Raw genomic sequence first — 21,724 nt, 5'->3', positions numbered from 1 at the left:
TGTTTATTTTAATCTTTTGTGACAATACTTCTATGGGCAACTGTACACAAGCTATATAAACATACAGATTATGACCGCTAAGTGTGGGAGTTATTATGTACTGTGAACCATAAAATGCGTTGAATGATGAACTATTTTGAAATGCGCTTTGCATAAGAGCAAAAAAACCATAATATTATAAAACGCAGTGTTCTTTTGTAAGAATTGTACGAGCTGACTTATCGAAAAGACTTCATATGATGAAAGACAATATACAGCGTCGCTTTAATTCCCATGTTAAGGTGCATTGTTATGTTGATGAGAAGTATTTACATCTGAGAACGTGACAATAATAAGAACAGGTGAGACATGAAATCGCATTATAATCTATTCACTTCGATCGGTTACAGGCCCAGACCATGGTGTACACAGTAACTGAACCTTAGCATAATTTACCGCTCTGTTAATTTTCCGTGCGGATGTCGTATTGACGACGCAAGTGGTTTGATAACCACAACACAAAAACCCAAGATATTAGTATCAAGAAGCTATATCGAAGGTAGCGCTCAGTCTGGGTAAATAACAGCGCACAAAAGTTTTAAGATTTATTTTCATGCCGAAACACTATGAGCAGTGTGGAAAATCTTGTGATGGAATCGATGCAGATAAGATACACACGTTCGACCCGAGCATGGAGGATTTTTGCGGTGGTAGCGTGTATTATGGCAGTCGTCATGACGGCCTTGTTCCTTTGGCAGGTCTTGAAAAATGATGAAGAATGTGGAAAGTGTGGAAATGGTTATAAAGAAGCTCCTTCGGAGAGCAGCAAACCGGATACGTATGGTGCAGCATGCCCTCGAACACCAGTTAAGCTAATGCCCTTATCTAAGAAACTACCGGAACAGCTTTCTAAGGGTTTGAATAAAATCACTGATTACATCAGCTCCCGCGTTAACACGAAAGCACAGCTTCCTGCAATATCGGCCAATATCTTCTACCAGGATCGTACTCTGTGGAGTCTTCATAAAGGAAGTAAGGTCGCAAAACGCGAAGATATACCTGACGATCAAACAATTTACCGAATTGGTAGCGTCACGAAAGTGTTCGTAGTCCTTATGGTATACAAGTTTTACGAAGAAGGTCTGATAGATTCCCTTGACGATCCGTTAAGCAAATACGCTCCTGAATTTTACATTCAAAACCCTTTCAATGGAGAAAACGTGACGATAAGACAGATAACAAGTCAAATGGCGGGGTTACCTCGAGAGGCACCATGTTTCTTTATATGCCGTAATGATACTTCAGAAGAGCAGTTACAACTTCTTAAGAACCGCAGTCTCATCTTGCCCCCAGGAACCATGCCGTCTTACAGCAACCTTGGATACGCCTTGCTAGGGAGACTGCTGTCCGAGAAACTTCTAAAGAATCAAACCTTTGAGACTTGGGTGAAAGAGAGCATTCTAGAACCTTTAAATATGACACGCACCGGATTTGAGATCACAGCGAACGTGCAGGAAAACATGGCATTTCCTTATTCTAAAAACGGAACAAAAATGGCTTTCATGAATATCTATTGGGTTGCACCTGCTGGCCAAATGTATTCAACACTCGAGGACATGACGAAGCTCGGCATGATGCTTACACAACCGTCAAAACAAACCTTATTCCGTCCGGCATCGCTCTGGGAAATGATATCCCCCGCGGATATTGCTCCGGACGGGACCACTATATGGGGGGCTCCATGGGAGATGGAACTCCAGGAACACTTTGTAGTTCGGCGAAAGGGTGGAGCGATTGACTCGTACGAAGCATACCTCTCGGTCGTTCCTGAGTTGCAGCTGGGTATAAATCTGTTCATAAGCGCAATTCATTTTATCCAAGGAGGAGAATCTAGTCGAATGATTCACGACATTTATAAAATTCTTCTTCCAATCATGAACCAAACTCTAGTCGAACTGGAGAGATCATCAAAATTTCCAGTGGATCCGAAGCCTTACATTGGAAACTATTCCGTAAACATTTCAGATTTGTTATCAAACAAGGTTACCACGCACTTAGTGGAGGTTACAGTTCAACATGACATACTTCAAGTGCACTTCATCAATTCTAAAGAGCAGAACTTTCAAATTGTATACATTGGAACAGAATTGGTGTTTCAAGCAGACTTTAAATGGCCTTCTTCTTCGTGTTTTTACGAACGAATGGGTAGTTATCAGGATTTACACTTTTTACCTTTCGACCAGAATGGTGTTTCGCCCGGATTCACAGTCCCTGGGCGCGCAATGATAGCAACTCGCAGTTCATAAATTCTTAGCAAAGAGACCGCTAGTTATCAAGGAAAAATTTAATTTTTTTTTTCGAGCCCGTCTGGTCTTAACTTCGTCATCCTGAGCCATTTTTATCCCCGTTTGTTTTATTATAACTCCTATTGTGTTTCTCTGTTTTTCGGGGGAAATATATTGGGTTCTCCTTCGAGTGAGGATTTTTCGAAGCGCAAATATTAGTTGTGCCTTCGATGATTGAAGTCTACCCTGGTAGATGTGTGTTACCTCATTTTATCATTACTAATATTTCTATTATCATAATTATTATTATTATCATTTAATAATTTCGATCATTGAACATGATAACTAAGATCGAAAATATGGAAATACAAAATTTGTAAACAATATTTACATTAATCAACCACTTAGTTGTGTCAGTATGCGAAAAACGTCCTATGTTTACATTATCGCATAACACTTTCAATTCTAGATTGTTCTCTCCACTTTACCTCGAAAGTGCGAAGATTGACAACTTATTAAAGGATTGTAAATAACTTGAAACGCTGTTGATTTATTATAGATATGCTCAAGCAGTTGAGCAATGGTTCTCTCGAGAACGTTCACATCTTGACCCTTTGAGGGGTTTTTTCGCTGTCGTAAAAAAAAAGGAGGACAGAACGAGAGAATTGCATGGCTTGTGTCTCGATCGCGCAAGTCCATCGTTAACTGCAATTTCGGATGGATTTTCTTCAAACATTACTGTCATGATGGTGGCATGGCCGTCCTCTAAAACTCGGTGAAACATATCCAGCAATGAATTAAGTTAAAAGAACGGGTTTTGGCGATGGTTGATGCACTTTCCTATTCTTCAAACCTGCTTTCATCGGTGTTTTCGACCATTCAAGCGAAACGTAGATCGAATATACTTTGTTGTAAGGTCACAAACTGTTTGTCAATACTGGGAGCCTAGCTTGTAGGAAAGGATACTAAAACAAAGGATTTTATTTGAAATTGTGATTGTTACTTGGTCGTGACGAAAGCGTTACGAATCTTTGATAACTTCCGTCACGAATTAGAATTCATGGCTGTAACACTCTCATTTTCTCAATCAAACTGGCTGGATGTAGTTTTCTTAAACAGCGACTCGTTATATCCAGAGCGCCATAAAAATACCCTTCCCACTGAACGTTGTGTCGGACGATTTCCACACGTGTTGACCAAAGAATTAAAGATTGACATCATGGTATAGTATGCAAATCTGCGTTAATATGCAATGGCTTAGCTCTCAAAAATACACAATTTCGGCACGGAAATCGGAAAAAGAAATGAGAAGAAGTATCGAGAGATGAATTGGAAATGGAGAATCGGAAAAAGAGAATCGGAAATGAAGAATCGAAAATGGAGGATCTGAAATAGAAAAACGGAACTAAAAAATCGGAAATTGGGAATTGGAGTAGAAGAATCAAAAACAAAAGGTCATCTCTTATAATCTCTTAATGTTTCGTTTAGTACAATATAATAATATATTCTAATTTTGATAAAGACATCATTAGCCCTTAATATAACAGTTTACTATGATTATGTCTCATTGATCGTATGAATAACTATCAAAAAAGGAGTATTTTTTCATTTCTTCGTAAACGCGGTTCTTTTGTTCAGCGGTCCATTCAATAAAGTCACGTGTCATTGATGGAACTGGATCTACAGTGGCTGCACAGTCCTCTATATAACGCTCTGAGCAAGTGATGCCCAGGAATTTGCAGATATTTCTTAGAGTGTCTGCAGGATTCTTGACAATTTCCAGACTTGGAATATCGATAACACTAGCTGGAAACGCTTGCCTGGCTTTGTTACAACCTGCTGCCCAGCCAAAATAACGATTTATACTCTCGTCCAGTATAGAAGGAGCTCCAACCTGTGGATAACGGATAGAGATACAACGTGTAAAATACCAGTTCATGGCTAAAATAGGGCTATCATGGTTGGGGACCGTTTTCCAAGTTTATGACATCCATTTTCAATTCACTGTTGATCCTTGAGATATGATTGGTTCTCAGAAGTGCACTTTATTCTTAAGGCATCAAGTTACTTAAACTGCTCTAAATCCCAACTTTATCCCAACCAGTGAGAAAGCAACAATAAAACATCCAATTGAATTTTAAGGCTTGTTTGAAGTAAATTGCCTGAAAATATGACAAAAAAAGCCCTTGCTTGGTGAATTTAATAGCCCCAAACTTTTTTCCCTTAACTTTTCTTTTTTTGGGGGGGGGGGGGGGGAAGGAAAATGTTGGGGGAATCAAATGGTTTCAGGAGGAACGAAGGGGGCATTAATCGTCTCAGACAGAGTGTAGGGGAAACTAAAGAAAATTGACTGCCAAGGAGAGAAGATCATAAGAAAACTATACGCACGCCTTAATGATGGACCCGGGAGAATTTAATTAAGGCACAGCTAAAATACTCCGCTCGTCACTCCCCTCCCCCCCTTCCCACGATAAATCATGATCGTGTCTTGAGGCTTCGTAGTTTGACAAATCGCATTTACTTGCGCAATAAACTGCACATACCTTCATTTTGCGTTTACCCGTTTCCCTTTTTTTGACCCTCGCATCTTGCAGAACCATGGTTGCAATATTGTCGAATGGATTTCGCACAACATGAACAAACTTCACCTTTACGTCCGCAGCTTTCTCTAAGAGGCGGACTGCATCCAAGGCGTTGTCTTTTCTCATCGCTCCCGCTGTAAAGGCACCTGATTTGTCTCCGATTACCTGTATAAAATAATATAGGGTGGCTCTAAATTCGATTAGTTGCTTGCAACTCAACTTGAATGAATCAGTGCAGTTAAAGAGCCCCTTCTCTCTATCGGTATACCATAAAATGCTGTTAAAGTAACAAAGGGATCAGTTATTATTTATCGCATGGGGAAGGGAGTGGAGGATTTTGAGGATCTCATGGCTTTTAGGAGGAGGGGAGGGTCGGTCGTTGCCAGCTGAGTCTAAGGGGGACTGTGGTAGACTGACAGCCAATTAACTGCCAATGAGGTAATGGGGGTGGTCATGATAATACTACGGAGCAGCCCTAGAGGGGATTAGGTTGATTATCCAACCTAAACGATAAATAATGACCGCGCAGCCAGTCCCTAACACCTGGTGGTTAATAGTGATTTGGTTTTGCTTGACTTCCCAACCATTGGGTCCCCGCGAAAAAAAACTGACCTTGAATTGATCAATTGCCGGTCGAAACGTTTTCTCCCTCCCCCCCCTTTCGAAAAAGCAAACCAACAAATAAATAAAAAAACAAAAACCAAATTGCTTTCAGCTGACCTCGATATACTGATCATACTGGCCTTGCCATTGATTTGGTACATAGTACGCATATGAAGAAGTCACATTCACAACACTTCCTTGAAATACACGCGAGCGTCTCCCCTGGGCAACTGCGCGCTGCGAAGCTTCAAATAACGTATCGTAAAATGCGTGTATCGAGCCATTCAGCCAAGTTTTGAGACCCCCTATCCATCGTGGAAAAGCCATTGCCTCATCAGAAACCACCATGTGTGGATGAGCATCCAATAAGGAGCCAAGAAGACTGTGACGACTACGCGGATAACCAATGAAAAACAGGACACTGTGCACGTGATCATAAGCTTTGTACAAGTCGCTCGGTGAGTTTGTGCCATCTGAAGAAAAATAAAACCATTGAGACAAAAAGAGCTAGTAAACAAAAGTTATCAAAAAAGAAAAAAACTGGGAATTATTCTGAAGGTTGCGAAGGACACCACATTGAACGAAACTTACAACAAACCTGACAAGATCAACTATAGTCAAAGACACTATTACAGAGTACGGCACGAAGCGCGAAGCAAGGGGAAACATCTCTTATCGATAAAGCTAGAAAAAGAGTAAAATTGGGTGTTTAACATTTGTCAAGACTGTGAGAAATTCTGTACGTCAACGTAGGCTTTTATAGACGTACTGAGCTGGCATAACTTTGGATATAATTTGAGAAGACAAGTATAATTTTTTCCAGTTGTAAAAACGTAGTACTGGTAGCATTCAAAAGTTTGTACCATCATCTGTGGTTGTTCTGCTGTTTTCTATTGGTCCAGTGAGAAAGAGTTCTTTTGGGTCGCTGTTTTCACCGTGTGTAATCAACGATGTAGAATCAACCCGGCTGCCTCCTCCTTTATTTGAATGGAAGACAAAAATGTAGGCAAGGTTAGAAGAAAACCTCTACTGATGGGAGATATGCTCATGATCTTGATAAAAGTGTGGCGTAGTAGGACGATTCGTCAAAATTGGAAACTAACTTACTCTGGCTGGGGTTAATAATCAATCAGAAAATGAATTTGAAATAAATGTGCCTATAGCTCTTCATGATTTAAGACCAGCCGGTTTACAAAAAGGAAAACAGAAATACAAATGGATGAAACCTTGATGAAAAATTGATTAGAAAAAGCTAGTTTAAACTTTTGTCCTCCTCTCGGTAACTTGATCCCATGCTATGACGAGAATATTTGTGTCTAAGAACAAAGCATTTACTTCAGATAATGATGACACTCGGCGTTTATTTGCCTTTTTTTTCTTTTTTTTTTTAAGTTGTATGTTTATTTCAGAATCTGAACGTTATATCATCTCTGGCAATCAAATCACTCACCGACCTCGTCGATAATCAGATTTTCTTTAACGTAAGAAGCGTCATCTCTCCATGTCACAAAAAGCACCGCAAGTCCAAAGCCAAAAAATAAACCACAAATCACTCCTCGAAATCTGGCTAGCAGCCTTCCAAGCATTATTCCCCCAGTCTCTAATCGTTGTAACTAAAAAAAAAATAAAAAACTGTAAATCATGCCAATCGAAAAACCCTCGCTCGAAAAACAACCGTTTGCTCTGACGATGGGCTAACGCTCAAAACGTCAGCTTTACAGAGAAAGTCTTTACGGTGGCCAATTTACATTATTAACTCAGGTGTTAAAAACCGAATTATCATGCTACATCTTGATAGAATCCCCCTTTATCCATATAATATGACCATATGCTTAAACTGCAGATAGCGTAGAAGGCGCGCAGTGATTGGCTACTCATACTCCGGATATCCCTCGCTATTCACTTTCGAGCACTCCGCGTGGGATTTGCGCCCAAAAACATTGTAATCTTATAATTAGCAAGAATAAATGGGTTAAACCCGTTTTTATGAGCTATATTATTTAAGCTAGTATCTACTACCTCAGTGAAGGCAGGCAGTGGTCAATATCTACCTCTCGGAAAATATCCACCACCAAGACTACTGGTCACCGCCCCTTCGGTGAATAGTTGTTGACTATTCATCGAGCGGAAGATACGTATGGAAAGGAAGTGCATCCAAGGTCATGACCACTCAAAACCAAGAAAAAAAACATGTTTAACTTTGTCGCCCTATACACCGAATGCAAATATGGCGTCCAATTTGAGTTGCCATTGTTCTGGACTGACTAGCCTCTCTCACACATGTAATAATCCTTTTGTGTTTGTTCGTGAAGACGAGGCTAGTCAGTCCAGAACAATGGCAACTCAAATTGGACGCCATATTTGCATTCGGTGTATAATCAAACCTTTACCAAAGGTCGAGAGCCGTACTACAAATACATGTAACCGACATAACGTCACTGAGACTCGTTATAATATGATAAAATTTTCCTCTTAGCGATCTCGAAACGAAGGAAAGCATTGAGAAAAAGAATCGAATTAGCAATAAAATTCCAACGATGATTAGATTTTCACAGGATAAACACATTTGTCCTTTTTCCATGATTATTCATGCTTTTAAAGGGAACTCTTATATTCCAGAAAGCGACAACATTTTTACGGTAACTGCATTTGTTTACACGAAATTGCATTATAAATTCTAACACTTCAACGTTCTTTCCGATGAAAGATATTTCATTGACGCAGCGTGTGCATGTGAAAAAAAAATTCGTCATTTAGTTCCCTGAATCGGGATTGAGGAGGAATCGTGCATTCTCATTTCTTCAGTAAAAAAAGGAAAATATTATGAGTCTCGAATTAAGGTCAGATAATTTTGCTTCAACACTCGACCCTAAATAATAGCACTTGAAAAAACAAGCATCTCCTCTGCCAAGCAATTTCATATACTCACTCATCAAAAGCTCTTTTAAAATTGACGAATTCTACTCTTCGTTAAGTGTATCGTCACGTTCTTTTTTAGAGCATTAAAAAATAAATTAATTAATACCCAAACATGAATTTTTTTTCTTTCCTTTCATTCTAACCTTTCGACGATTCGGCTACTCCTTGAACCGTTTTCTCTCGGCTTCTTTCCGCGGTTTGATTAAAGTTATGGAACGGAAACCAAAACTGCACCCTGTATGATGAGACTGACTTCGCCAAACACGGCATTATAGGCAAACCTGTTAAATTGCTATGGAAACATGTTAAAACTCAGTTGATATAGTCACACCCGGGAGCCCCTGCTGGGACAATCCTCTTAACCCAAAGCACCTTTTGTTCGTCAAATGAGTATGTAAAAACTATTATTTCCAGTCCATAGTGTCGTATTATTTCATGCACGTTATTATACAATAGCCGAAACCTCGAGAAAACCTCAACGGTAACGTCAACTAGACAATGGCAAAACAAAAATTAAATGAGCAGAATAACACCTCAGCACGCGCATTTTAAGATTTTGTTTATTTCTTAGCCGTCCTCTGCAAAAATATAAAAACGTGAACAATTGAAACTTGCGCGCATTCTGAGTAAGGAACACCGACGGCGAATAAATTATACGTTTCCATTTAGAACTAAAGGCTGCTTGCATATTAACCTATGCTACAGAAGAGGTCTGGTGTCTTTAGAGCGGTAACCCCATCCACCCGTTCGCAGATATTTTTCTTAGAAAAAATTTAGATCCTTAGTTTTTAATCGATGTTTTCCTCAACGTTGCCGTCCTGGCTGCAGTTTCTCATTTAATATGGACCTTGAACAAACCAAGAATGCAATTACAACGAGAACGTGGCAACCCAAAAGGTCTGCTAAGAAGAAAAATAGCACTGCACGTGCGTTTTCAAACTTTGCATATTGCGAGACCGTCCTCTGCAAAACAAAAACTTGAAATCGCAAACATTTGCGTGATCATTTTAATTTTCATCCCTTGTACATGCCTCCAACACCGCTTTGAGTAAGGAAAGACTTTTAGCTTGAAATTCTCAGTTCTTTCTCCGGCCTTGCCTTCCCGGCACTGACAGCAGAAGAATCTCCGCTCAACCTCCTTTGAGATTTTAATAAAAATCTACCACAAAACAATAAGCAGTAATCTTCTTGTTTAAAACTGTCACCGCACAGTATTCAGCGATAAAAATCTGTAATAACTCAAATATCACTGTAACAGACTGGCTAAAATCTGTTCCAGAATAATCCAAGTTAATTTATCTGATCAAGAAACACACAAGAAAAAGAAAACCATTTTTTTAAGAGTTTGTTATCAGTTTAGCCGTCCTAATACAAGCTTCAGCCGATTTCAACAATGCCAGAACTGTTGCCATAGCATTTCACGTTGTTATCAGCAATGTTTTCTTTCTTTTATGCGAATTTCAACAGCCTATGTGATATCGAATCGACCTTTTTGACAATATGCGTTCAATAGCAATGGTCTAGCAAACGATAAAACCTTCTTTGTATTTGAAGATGAGGCGTCATTTTGAAGAGCACGAAAACGTGAAGCCGGATGACGTCACTTATTACATATGAGCATGAACCAATCAGATATGACCAGATAATTTGAATATATCAACAAAGTTGGAATGGTAAATTGGCCACCGTTACGATTTCAACTTTGTTGATATATTCAAATTATTTCATTGGCCACCGTTACCATTTCAACTTTGTTGATATATTCAAATCATTTCGTTACTCCCACCGACGCAGCGCCAAACAGTTTCTATAGAAACTATCAGCCTTTATTAAGATATGACCAGAGACAACTAAAAGATTGACAGCTCATTTAATATGGCTGATTGATTCCATATAAGCCCTGCCTACCTTGATTCAACTTTTCTAACAATTTAGGGCTCAAGGCCAGAAAATCACGAACTCGGAAGTTTAACTTAAGCTGTACACCTTGCATTGAGTATTATGGCAAACTAGTGGACGAGGGTGAACGAGAGTCGGAAATAAGTAGTCGGAATAAGTAATCGGAAATGAACAGGTCGGTGGAAAAAGGGAAATAGCAAAGGAAGATTCCAGATTGAGGATTCGTATAGGAAAATTCCGGAGTAGAAAACTAGAAAGAGCAACTCGGGACTCCTGGTGGCACGGGACGGGACTTGGAAGCGGAAAAGAACGATTTAGACCCCATCATTTACAATGAATAAACCAAAACGAGCCTAAAAATAATCTTCATCATTTTGTTTTCTGTATTTGCTTTCAAACAGCAAACTGTGAACAACAACCACAAAAACTTAAGCTTCGCTTTCAAAGCAACGTGTTTAATTCAGTCTTATGGTTAACAATTTTGCACTTAAATCAAGTATAAATTAATTAATCATGTCATTAAAAATTAACACCAAGATTTTGAGATCAGAAATCGCGACACATATCCAAATAAAATTTAAGTCTAAGACAACTGATGCAACATTACGTTCCTACATATTCGTTAAGTGAGAAAAGTAAAATGCTGTTGTGAAATTAATCTAGATCGGCTCCGTCACACTGGAGCTACTGACTTGTCTGTGTAAAATATGAAAAACATGTCTGTTTCTTTCCAAATTTATTTTTCAAAAAGTGTCTACTTAATTTTTTGAAAATATAGATGACTGGCCATAGGTCTTTTTACGATACAGTTTTTTAAAATTATGCGAAAATTTCTCATCAAAGTGATCTATAATATTGTTCAGGTACAAAATGTGAAATGAAAACTGATTTCCTGATTGGTTTTGATTAAGCTTCTAATACAAAGCTGGAACTGTCTACTCTTACAATTTCTCCAATCGCGACTGAAGATTAAAGACTTCAAGGGAAAGCGTTTCCGAATATTTACCAAAAAAACCTTGGTTATCATAAAATTCTGAATTGATTAATGCTTTTGCACAATAACAAAGTACACCTATAAACTAATCTAACTCGGCGGCGGGCTGATTCGATTCTCATCTGGTTTGTGGACAGCTTCTTCAACAGGGTCCACCGACCAAAAACAAAAAAAACATTTAACTTAACTAACGTCATATTTCTGAAAAAGAAAGCCTTTACTTTTACAACATAAAGCAATCAATCAATTAATCGATTAAACAATCGTTCAAGCCGTCAGTCAATCAATCTTAACAAGTCTAGAGACTGGAGATGATGAACATTATATCTGTTAAAGTAAAGCAATGGTCCTCGTACGTGAGCTGCAACTTAAGGGATCGCAGAAATGAGGCCCTAAAAAAACTATCATCTGGAAACACAGATTCGAATCTCGTCGAAGCCTGTATTTTTATGAAGGTTTCTTTTCTGCAAATGCTTAACAAGCAGCTCGCCTGCGAGGATCATTTTTTCCTTAATTTTCAACTGCAGGTCAAATAAAATCTATTTCCTCAAAAATTATGATTATACACGTTATTTGTAAAAATTTATGACACTGATATACTGCTTGCTGTCCACTGCTAAATCTGTATTTATGTTATGCAGAAACAGCAATAGAAAATTTATGTTCACTCATTTTAAAAAGCATCTGCATCTCGTTGGGCTGATCGGTTCAGTTGCAGCGTGACATCATCCCCAAAGAAAATAAAGGGCGCACAGTACTTAACTTCATAGAAAGTTTTGGACTCTCTCATAATTCAAAATAGTAAACTGTAAGTCTGCCATTTGATGACAGTGCGACACCTGATTTAACTGCACGTTCCTACGTATTGGGTTGAAGAGTAAAGGCAAATGCTCCTGGGAAACTAGATCGTTTAAGTCACATTTGAGCTACCAACTTGTACGTGTAAATTATGAGAAACAAGTTCACTTTGCAAATTGACATTTCAAAAAGCGTCTGGTTGATTTGAAAAATTTAGATGACTAGACATTAGTCTTTTTACGATACGGTTTTTTAAAATATAGGAGAATTTCTCATCAAAATGATCTATGATATTGTTCAGTTACAATATATGAAATGAAAACGAGTTCCTGGTTGGTTTTGATTAAGCACATAATGCAAAGCTAAATTGTCTCCTCTTACAATTTCTCTAATCGCGACTGAAGATGAAAGGCTTTTAAAGGAAAGCGTTTCCGAATATTTACAAAAAACCTTGATTATTATAAAATTTGGAATTGGAGACAGCGCGGTCCACCATGACTCATGCGTTTAAAATAGCAAAGTATACTCATAGACTAGTCTAACTCAGAAGCTGGTTGATTCAACTCTCATCTTGTTGGTGGCCAGCTTCTTCAACAGGATCCACCTACCGAAAAAAAAACATTTAACTTAATTAACTTCATATATCTGAAAAAAAAAAAAAACAAACAAAACAGAGCGCCTTCACTCATAGAACATTAAGAAATCAAACTGTCCATCGATCAATCAATTAAGCCGTCATTCAGTCTGTCACAAGTCTAGCAATTGGCGATGGTGAGGTTAGATAGGCATATTATGGTCTAGACCATGTGCTCGAAAGTTAGGTGTTTTGCGTTTCAATTTTTTTCGTTTATATCAGGCTTACAAATTTCGTACGTCGTTTTTTACTTTGTTTTATTTCATTTAGTTTCCTTTATTCAGATGGTTGTTTTCCCTTTTAGTCAAAGCAGATCGTACAGATTATACAAATTAAACAGATTTAACAGATCAAACAGATCAAGTCGAACATTTATCCGCAAAACTGTCATCTTGGAAACGCGCAATCGAATCCCGTCGAGGCCTGCATTGTTACTGAGGCTTCTTTCCTGTAAATGCTCAACTTGCAGCTCGCGTGTGAGGATCATATTTCTTTCGTTTTCATCTAAGGGTCAAACGAAACTTATTTCATTAAAATTATGGTTATATATATTATTTGTAAAATGTGTGGTACTAATTAACTGCTTGTTGTCTAAATATTGCTAAATCTATATTTGTGATATGCAAAACAGGATTAAAAAGTTTATGTTCACTCACTTTGAAAAGCATCTACATCTCGTTGGCCTGATCGGTTCAGTCGTAGCGTGACATTATCCCCAATGAGAATGAAGGGCGTCCAGTACTTAACATCCTTGAATGTTTCGGACTCTCTCATACGTTGCATGGTTCGGTCAAGAGCTTCACTGACCCTCATTCCTTTCACTAGTTCTTTATAGAAATGTTTCATGAACTGGAAAGTGGCCACGTCATTAATCTTCCACAAGGCAAAGAGGACGGAATTAATCACAACCAGTCTTGCCCGTAGATGGGAACTTCTGACACATCTGTCATTGTTAGAAAAAGTCTTTCAATAGGCCATTTTACAGTTGTGAACTTAGTTGCCAAGCCTTTGATTCAGAGTGAGGCTAAAGATGACCTTGTTGTGATAGAGACCTGTATCTAGTTAGCATGACAACAAAGTGATTTACATTTGAAAGGCAGCAAGGTTTGTATCATAGCAAGGTCATCTCTAGCCTCACTCCCATTCAAAGGCTTGGCAACCAAGCACACAACTGTAAAATGGACTATTCAGGCTGGTGATTTTCACGAGTAGGGTCTGGCGCCAAGGCAATTTCTCCTGTTCCCATCGCACCATGTTCGGCGATTTGCACTAAAGCGACTGTGGAGAGTCGCTTTTAAACTTAATCTTTAGTTGCCATTTTACCAATGAGGGGGGTGGTATCGAGGATTTTCCCGATCACTTCTTCCTCTTTCTTTGCACAAGATAGCTGACACAACTTGTTCCCATTGAAAAGAACTTCCTCTAAGCACGGATCTCCCTCGAGTAGTGCGCCGTTCTTTTTGTGGAAGTCTTCTGGACAATCAGTTACCAACTGCAAAGTGGTCAGGGAAGGAATCACACGAATCCTAAACGTTTCAGACAAATACTGCATATTCATGTAAACCAGTGCAGCAAAGGGCACCAAACAAAACGGACCTTCGGGTACGAGTATAAAATCATCTCCGTGAACCAGGTTAATAATAGGGGCAATGATGACCTCATATAGTTTCCCTAAGCTTCTCTTTGATGAAGCACGGCGAGACACTTGTCCAGGGTCCCCTTCAGTTGTCAATCCCTGATTGTCATTCTCATAAAGTGAGCAATTTTCACAACTAACGGCAGTTCGTACACCAATTTCTTCAAGAGCATTATAGTATAGAGTCGAGATGAATTCTCTGACTTGTTTTTCTGAAACGCAGCCATTTAATTCTTTTCTTCTCAGGTCGACAGTTCTTATCGCTGTGTATAACCCAGAAGACAATTTCTTGCTCACTAGATGCTATAAAAACTGTTGTCGTTGGGATGGATCTAAGGTTGAAAGCAGCTGAGTTTAGGGAGGAGGAATACCAAGCAAAGTTTTCTTCTCTAAACGAATTCTTTGCCTCCATGAGATCCCATATAGCTTGCGCCCGTCCTTTCTCATGGTTGATTTCCTATTCTGTTGCTTCGAGGCGTCGTTTTTCCTTGCCGCTTTACTTTTACAGAATAACTTCCAAATATTTGATACACCCCCTGAAAATTTTAAAAAATTAATTTTCTCCTTTAAACCTATGGAAATAGGAAAGTGCTTTCGACGAAAACAGAGTTCCTCGGTTTTAAAAGTTAGCCCTTATTATTTTCCGCTAATTTCGCTAAATTTTAGACCTAGGATACTTGAGCCCGCGTTGTTGACCGCATACCCGCTGACGTAGCATCTCATTATTCAGCTCTGTCGCATCGAGAACCTGACCTTGCCTTAAATAAAGACGCCACAATTTTCAAAAGGTAAGATTGTAGGTGTCACTGTAGCTAATCTTCCATTTGTCCTTAGACTGGAGGTAAGCCCTGACTTCGTTATACTTTGTCAAAGTGGAATTATAAAAACTGATAGCTTTAAAAGAAAATTTATGATATTCAAAACTCTGTCATTTAATGATAATGCCTCTCCAGCTTTGTCTTCTACTTCTCTAGAAATTTCTAGATGACGCTCATGGTGCTCGATGGCCTTCTTAAAAATCGCCAAGCCCAATATAGCTATTGCCAAGACTTCCATCGGCCAGTCTCTCTCGAGCTTTGTCTCCCACCTCTTTAATTTAGCGATTTCTAGATGACGCTCATGGTGTTCGATGGCCTTTTTAAAATCACCAAGGCCATGACAGCCATTGCCAAGACTTCCATAGGCCCGTCCCTCTCCAGCTTTGCCTCACACCTCTTTGGCAATTTCTAGATGAAGCTCGTGGTGCTCGATGACCTTTTGAAAATCGCCAAGCGCAATATAGCCAATGCCAAGGTTTGCATAGGCCCGTCCCTCTATAGCTTTGTCTCCCACTTCCTTAGAAATGTGTAGATGACGCTCGTGGTGCTCGATGGCCTTCTTTAATCGCCATGCAAGTCTATCATAGTCATTGCCAAGATTTCCATAGGCCTGTCCCTCTCCAGCTTTGTCTCCCACTTTGCTACAGATTTCTAGATAACGCTCATGGTGCTCCAAGGCCTGCTTAAAATCGCTAAGGCTATGATAGCCATTGCCACGATTTCCAAAGGCCCGTCCTTCTCCGGCTCTCTCTCCAACTTTTTTAGAAATTTTTAGATGACGCTTATGGTGTTCGATGGCCTCTTGAAAATCGTCAAGCCCAATTTAGTCATTACCAAAACCTCCATAGGTCCGTCCCTCTCCAGCTTTGTCCCCCACTTCTCTAAAGATTTATAGATGACGTTCATGGCACTCCATGGCCTTCTTAAAATCGCCAAAGCTATGATAGCCATTGCCAAGTTTTCCATAGGCCCGTCCCTCTCCAGCTTTGTCCCCCACTTCTCTAGAGATTAATAGATGACGCTCATGGCACTCCATGGCCTTCTTAAAATCGCCAAGGCTATGATAGCCATTGCCAAGATTTCCATGGGCCCGTCTCTCTCCAGCCTTGTCTCCCACTTCTTTAGAAGTTTGTAGATAAAGCTCATGGTGCTGGATAGCCTTGTCATCATTTCCAAGGCAATGATAGCTATGACCAAGGTTTGCATAGGCCCGCCCCTCTCCAGCTTTGTCTGCCACTTTTTTAGCAATTTTCATATGACGCTCATGGTGCTCGATGGCTTTCTTAACTTCGCCAAGCTTAAAATAGCCATTGCCAAGATTTACACGGGCCCGTCCTTCGCTAGCTTTGTCTCCCATTTCTTTAGCCCTGTTGATGACAAACTGGGGCAAGTCCCGTTTCGTCGAAACGACAGTATTTTTCGATAGTAAGTTTTCTCATAGTTAGTAGAGCGGTTTTCTTAAGGTGAGAAAAAAACTCGAGAAAACCCACGATCAATTCTAACGAATGTTGTTTATCAACATAAAGCAATGTCACTCAATATTATTGCGAAAACGGATCCCCATTGTTTATTTACTTTTTAGTCGTGCCGAAAAATTATGGCGGAGAATTCATCCGTGAAAAGCACTTCTTGTCCTCCAAGATAATTGCTTATATCAACTAAGTTGAAATTGTCAATTGGTCACCGTAACGAATAAAAAAGCTGACGTTTCGAGCGGTAGCCCTTCGTCTTGTCCTCCAAGATTTGCTTAATTTTTCTTATGTTTAGGCATTACCAAAATAGACTAGTTATCATTTAGTGTTTTAATGGCTGTTGTCTTAGTTTAAACAAGCGATATATAGTTTTGAAAGGAGAAAGAAACCTTTGTAAATTATTGTAACTAGCGCTTTTCGAATTTTCTTGCTAATCCATACGAAACTTCCGAGTTATGTAACCTACCGAGTAAATGCGCAAAGTAACGTCTCCTATATTTATTGTTTTTCGGCTGGCTTTCAGTTCATTTAAAGTGTTGTTCCTGTTTAATAATTTCTCAATTGCGTACGTAGTTGGGAATCGCTAGTTGTTTCTTGCAACCGCAAGAATAGATTATAATTTGCACAAATTACATTTTTACAACTGTTGTAAACTACTCAGTGTACGTGAATGTAATGCATAATTTGTAAGTAAAAGGAATTGATTCCACTGGGTTAGTCTCTGTTGGTGATTGTTGTAAATAAAATTCATAACTTCTTAGGTGATCATGTTTATAACTGGAACAGGACGTCCAAATAGTGCAATCATATCACTGAGGCAGCAAGGATAAGCAAACCGTCGCAGAAGCATACACAGTCCTTCAGCACCATCACATATACTCCTTTACTTATTTACTGGTACTTAATGACCGGACGGATACCCTCCCGGTCATTAAATTATTGAATACCCAATGTATCAGCCAACCTTGGAATATCTTTTTTAATCGACACGAAAGTCAGCTACACACTCCACCGCGTCCAAGGCATCGAAATTAAAGGGTTCGTAGTTTTCGTGTGGAAGCTCTGGATTTTTTGACTGATTAATGTCATAGAGGAGCATAAAATCGCCTTCGTCAATAACTGCATCAAGATAACATTCCAAATTCTCCAAAACTAAGTTTCTAGTCTCTTTAAACGACGCCATTTAATGAACACACATGTCACTTACCACTTTCGCGGAAACGTCCGCGTACTCATTTTAGTCACGTTGGCGTAATGTTTACAAGTGACGTGACCGACGAGGTTCCGGTTCCCAGTTTTTTTCCGTTATGGTGCGCGTCCGCGTCATAGATTTGTCCGATGCTTAAGGTCCCTAATGTCAGCTGTGTAAGACGCCGACTTCCGCAGGATTAGTACGTGGAAAAAATGTGGGGTGATGAGTCCGAGTATTTTTAAGTGTTTGCCTCTTTATAGTATGGTTTCTTTTCTTATTTCATACACATAGTCATATATACTTTCTAACAAATGCATGTGATCAGCCGTTTCATGGGCAGCGAATTTTAAACTGCGCATCTTGATTTCAACCGCAACGTTAAGATTACAAGACCAGCGCCCCAACCAAATCTCCCAGTTTTTAAACTTCTTCTGCAAGTAACCAGGAAACACCCTTCATTACCACACCCACCACTGAGCTCGAAACTCCTCGTGGCACCGGACGGGACTTTGAAGAAGATTAGAAAAATTCTGGTTAAAATTTAGTTTTAACATTCGAATGCCGCCATTAAATTGTTAGGTAAACTCTGGTCAGGAACTTTTGAACGGTCCCAAACGAACGCCCTTCATTAAACCCTCGGAACTCCTTGTGGGACCGGACGGGACTTTGAAGTAGATTAGAAAAATTCTGGCCACGAAGTTTGTGGCAAACAAACTATAACAGGTTTTATCGATAATAGGTGACGGCTCGTATAAGCTCTTGCTTAAAAATGAAAAAGATATTAACTTAGTTTTAACAATCCAATGCCGACATTAACGCTAATGATCAATGTCATGCAGTATCGGAGCAACTGTGCCTCTACCCCTTCCGCTGACCAGACATCAACACTGACATGCTTGATTGGGTTAGTGAGGGTTGGGTAGGTAGTTGTTTAGACACTGACATTGATCCAACACTGGCAATCAACTTACTGCTGGACTTTGCTACCATTAGTGATAATACTGGTGTGTCTGTGCTGTTTTTGTTCTTTAGCTCCTTAGGGTAACCCATACTTCTCATATTTGTAAACATTTTTCCTCAATAAATATTTATTATATGAATTGATTCATTCAAATGTACTGTATTTCTTACAATGATACTGTATAATAGTATTTTCCTCATACAGTGGAAACTTGATTTTACAATACTTGTTTCAATGATACCGCGATTTCATGATACTTTTCATCATCCCAGGGCATATTGTAGCATTAATTGTGAAAAATATCTATTTAAACTTGTCTGTCAAGTAATTTACTTAATCTGGGAAGCCTGAGAGAGATTCTTGGATATGCTAACTCTAAAACTATATGTGAATCATAAAACTTCTCCAGTTTAGGGATGACATCTGATAAAAAATGATCATTTCTCTTGACATGTAAGATGATCAGTTCTCAAGATCTGATAAAACAAGGTCTGTCCATACACACCCAGTGCAAAACATCTGTAGCTGTACTTGGTAGAAAAATTTGTGAGATGGATTGATGACTAGCCAATCACTGCTATATTTACAGATACCACGACTACGCACTGCCTCTTTGAGTGAAATCCCATTGGAAAATATTCTCTTGATCTCCACCAGACCCCATCTACTTCTCCATCAGGTGAGGCCCCTAGGAAAGGATGGCTTTGAGAAATTACAAAGCCTGAATCCATAGCTTTGCAGCATAGTTTCTCCTCATACATTTTTAGTATGGATGCCTCATCTTCCAATCCCTGAGTCATGCATTTACTTGAATATGGATTGTTATAGTTCAGGATATCTCTTATTGCCTTTGTTAGACTAGTCGTTGGCTTAAGTAGTGCTCTTTTGCATTTAGACGCAGTGATTCTTATTCTTCAGTGCTCAAACCACTCCTGGCATTTACTTTGTGACTTTGTTGTTTGTTTTATTTTATCTCTTTCTTGATCAGTTACTCTTAGTTTGTCTTTTATTCTCCTAGCCCTGTCCTGTATATCATAAAGTGAGACTGGATGCACCTTGATTGGAGATATTATCTCAGGCTTTTCTTGTTGAGCCTTTTCACTTGAGAGTAATGTGAACAACCCACTGTTAGATTTCACTTTCTTAATAAGCTCAAGAAGTTCCATGTTGGCTTGTTGAACATTATTAGTTCTGTGACATGGGCGTCTGGGATCATTAAGTGGCTTATAGCAGTGTTTCTTTTCTGTTGTACACTTTCCTCGAAAAATCTATTCCATATACGTTTTGGGGTTGAAGTTTTCTTTTACGTGGCTGATTCCAGGTTTGGAGTCTTTAAGTACAGGTTTCAAATTCTCTAGAACATTTCTGTCTAACAAATTCCTCCAGGGCATAGCAAAGTGCAGCAATATGCTTGCAAGATCCACGAGGACCTTTACCAGCTGGGCAAGGGCAGCTAGCAAACACCACTTCATCGTTGGATAAAGTCAGTTTTACATTTTACCTTAAACTTTTCTTCATTTCAGGTAGGCAAAAACACTTAAAGTAGACTTTATCATCCTCACAAGCGACTTCTATTTGCTGGATATGTCCATGTCGAAACAAACCAAATGCAATCGAACTAACATTCTTATAATCTTCGTTTGACTCGTTTTCTTTGACTTTACTCTCTATGAAATAGGCTAAGAAATGCTGCATTGTGAAATTAGGAACAATATCCTTAGCTTGGGTTATTGGTAACCAGACTGTGTCCGAAGAAACAATACAAGCAGCATTGTTTGTGGTTGTTGCTGTGGTCGTAGAGACCATCAATTCGTGTGGTTGTTTTGATACCAAGTGCTTCCATTTCTCAGTAAAATTTCTTTCCCAACCATTCTTAATATAGCTGACGACCCTAAAAGAACGGAAAAGAAGTTTAGCTTACAGTTGTTGCCGAGATATATGTAGGTAATAGAGGTCTTTATATAAATTAAGTTACCTTTGTGCGAGTTCGGCCTTCGTGGCGTCGGAACGCGCACTTCCATCCTTCGCCGTTCCTTTTCGACACGACAGCCACTGCTTTAGTCTATCTTTCGTTATTTGACGCGGGAAGTCTCCGCACAGTAGCTGGGCTTTCTCCTCCGCTGTAAAAATCACAGAATCTACTGTATTTTTATGACTATTAAAATTTGACATGTTTGGGTATCACTTCTTGAGCTTGAATCAAACTCGACCCTAATGCCTCACTTTGGTGCTAAATACCGCTGGAGTGTCTGATCGGTGTATTCAACTTCAATAAGGGCTAAACCTTGAAATTAATCTAAAGTTTATTTATGCTATTTGAGAAATGTGTTGCAATAATCTTATATAAAGACTAACTAGTCCGACTCTTATCTTATTTGTGTCAAGCCTTTTCGTCACCAGTGACCTAGAAAAAGACAGTTAGCGCCTCATTCAATGGACTTGTGTACCTTTGCAAAAAGCTTTCACCATTTATATCGTAAATGTAGCTAATGCATAAATTAAGATTAAAAGAAAAAACAGCAACAACAACTATAGAGCCAAGTTTAAGGCCACGAGCAGACCGGGAAATTATTTAATAAAATAAAGCGCATACTACGAGTAAATGGAATAAAAATTAATAAAACCGTGATTTAAGCACCAGAAATGAAAAAAAAAAAATAAGAGAGAAATGCACCGATCCATCAATCCATCAATCTATCGATCAATTGATCAAGCTTTCAATCGATAGTCATGGAACTTAATCTAGAGATTATCACGTTATTTTTAAAATGTATAATAACAATAATGATAATAATAATAATAATAATAATAATAATAATAATAATCAACTTTATTTAACAAGGCTTACACAAAGCAATAAATATACTGAAGAACCCGTGGCCCTCAATAAATAGTACAAATTAAAAGACTAATAGCACTAAGAATTTCATCGAAATTAATCAAATGAATACT

At 38.9% G+C, this 21,724-nt stretch overlaps 2 protein-coding genes and 1 pseudogene across 5 annotated transcripts; 1 reads left to right on the top strand and 2 right to left on the bottom strand.

The window, feature by feature from the left end:
• Positions 1–235: 235 nt before the first annotated feature.
• LOC111339206 (uncharacterized) lies at positions 236–13,482 on the bottom strand. 3 transcript variants are annotated; one of them, XM_088762198.1, is made up of 8 exons: positions 13,350–13,482; positions 8,512–12,663; positions 7,469–7,618; positions 6,900–7,062; positions 6,313–6,426; positions 5,567–5,922; positions 4,808–5,011; positions 236–4,158 (listed from the first exon to the last, which is right to left on the bottom strand). In XM_088762198.1, exons 4-8 carry the CDS (start codon positions 7,033–7,035, stop codon positions 3,829–3,831), a joined length of 1,140 nt encoding a protein of 379 aa, XP_088618324.1. In that variant the 5' UTR covers positions 7,036–7,062; positions 7,469–7,618; positions 8,512–12,663; positions 13,350–13,482; the 3' UTR covers positions 236–3,828. The 3 variants fall into 3 exon arrangements, with proteins under 3 accessions (XP_088618324.1, XP_022801536.1, XP_022801535.1); XM_022945801.2 differs by having other exon boundaries at positions 7,501–7,618; XM_022945800.2 differs by lacking the exon at positions 7,469–7,618 and having other exon boundaries at positions 13,350–13,481.
• Positions 606–2,804, top strand: LOC111339205 (beta-lactamase-like protein 1). The gene has a single exon (XM_022945799.2). It carries the CDS (start codon positions 606–608, stop codon positions 2,283–2,285), a length of 1,680 nt encoding a protein of 559 aa, XP_022801534.2. The 3' UTR covers positions 2,286–2,804.
• Positions 13,483–18,887: 5,405 nt separating the features above from the next.
• LOC111343035 (uncharacterized) lies at positions 18,888–21,681 on the bottom strand (annotated as a pseudogene). The gene is made up of 2 exons (XR_016002124.1): positions 20,748–21,681; positions 18,888–20,663 (listed from the first exon to the last, which is right to left on the bottom strand). The product of XR_016002124.1 is annotated as an uncharacterized LOC111343035 (transcript).
• Positions 21,682–21,724: the final 43 nt, after the last annotated feature.

Source organism: Stylophora pistillata, chromosome 5 (assembly GCF_964205215.1).
Source record: "Stylophora pistillata chromosome 5, jaStyPist1.2, whole genome shotgun sequence".
NCBI classification, from domain to species: Eukaryota; Metazoa; Cnidaria; class Anthozoa; order Scleractinia; family Pocilloporidae; genus Stylophora; species Stylophora pistillata.
The sequence above is the reverse complement of the archived record's forward strand: the minus strand, read 5'-3'. Positions and strand labels throughout refer to the sequence as shown.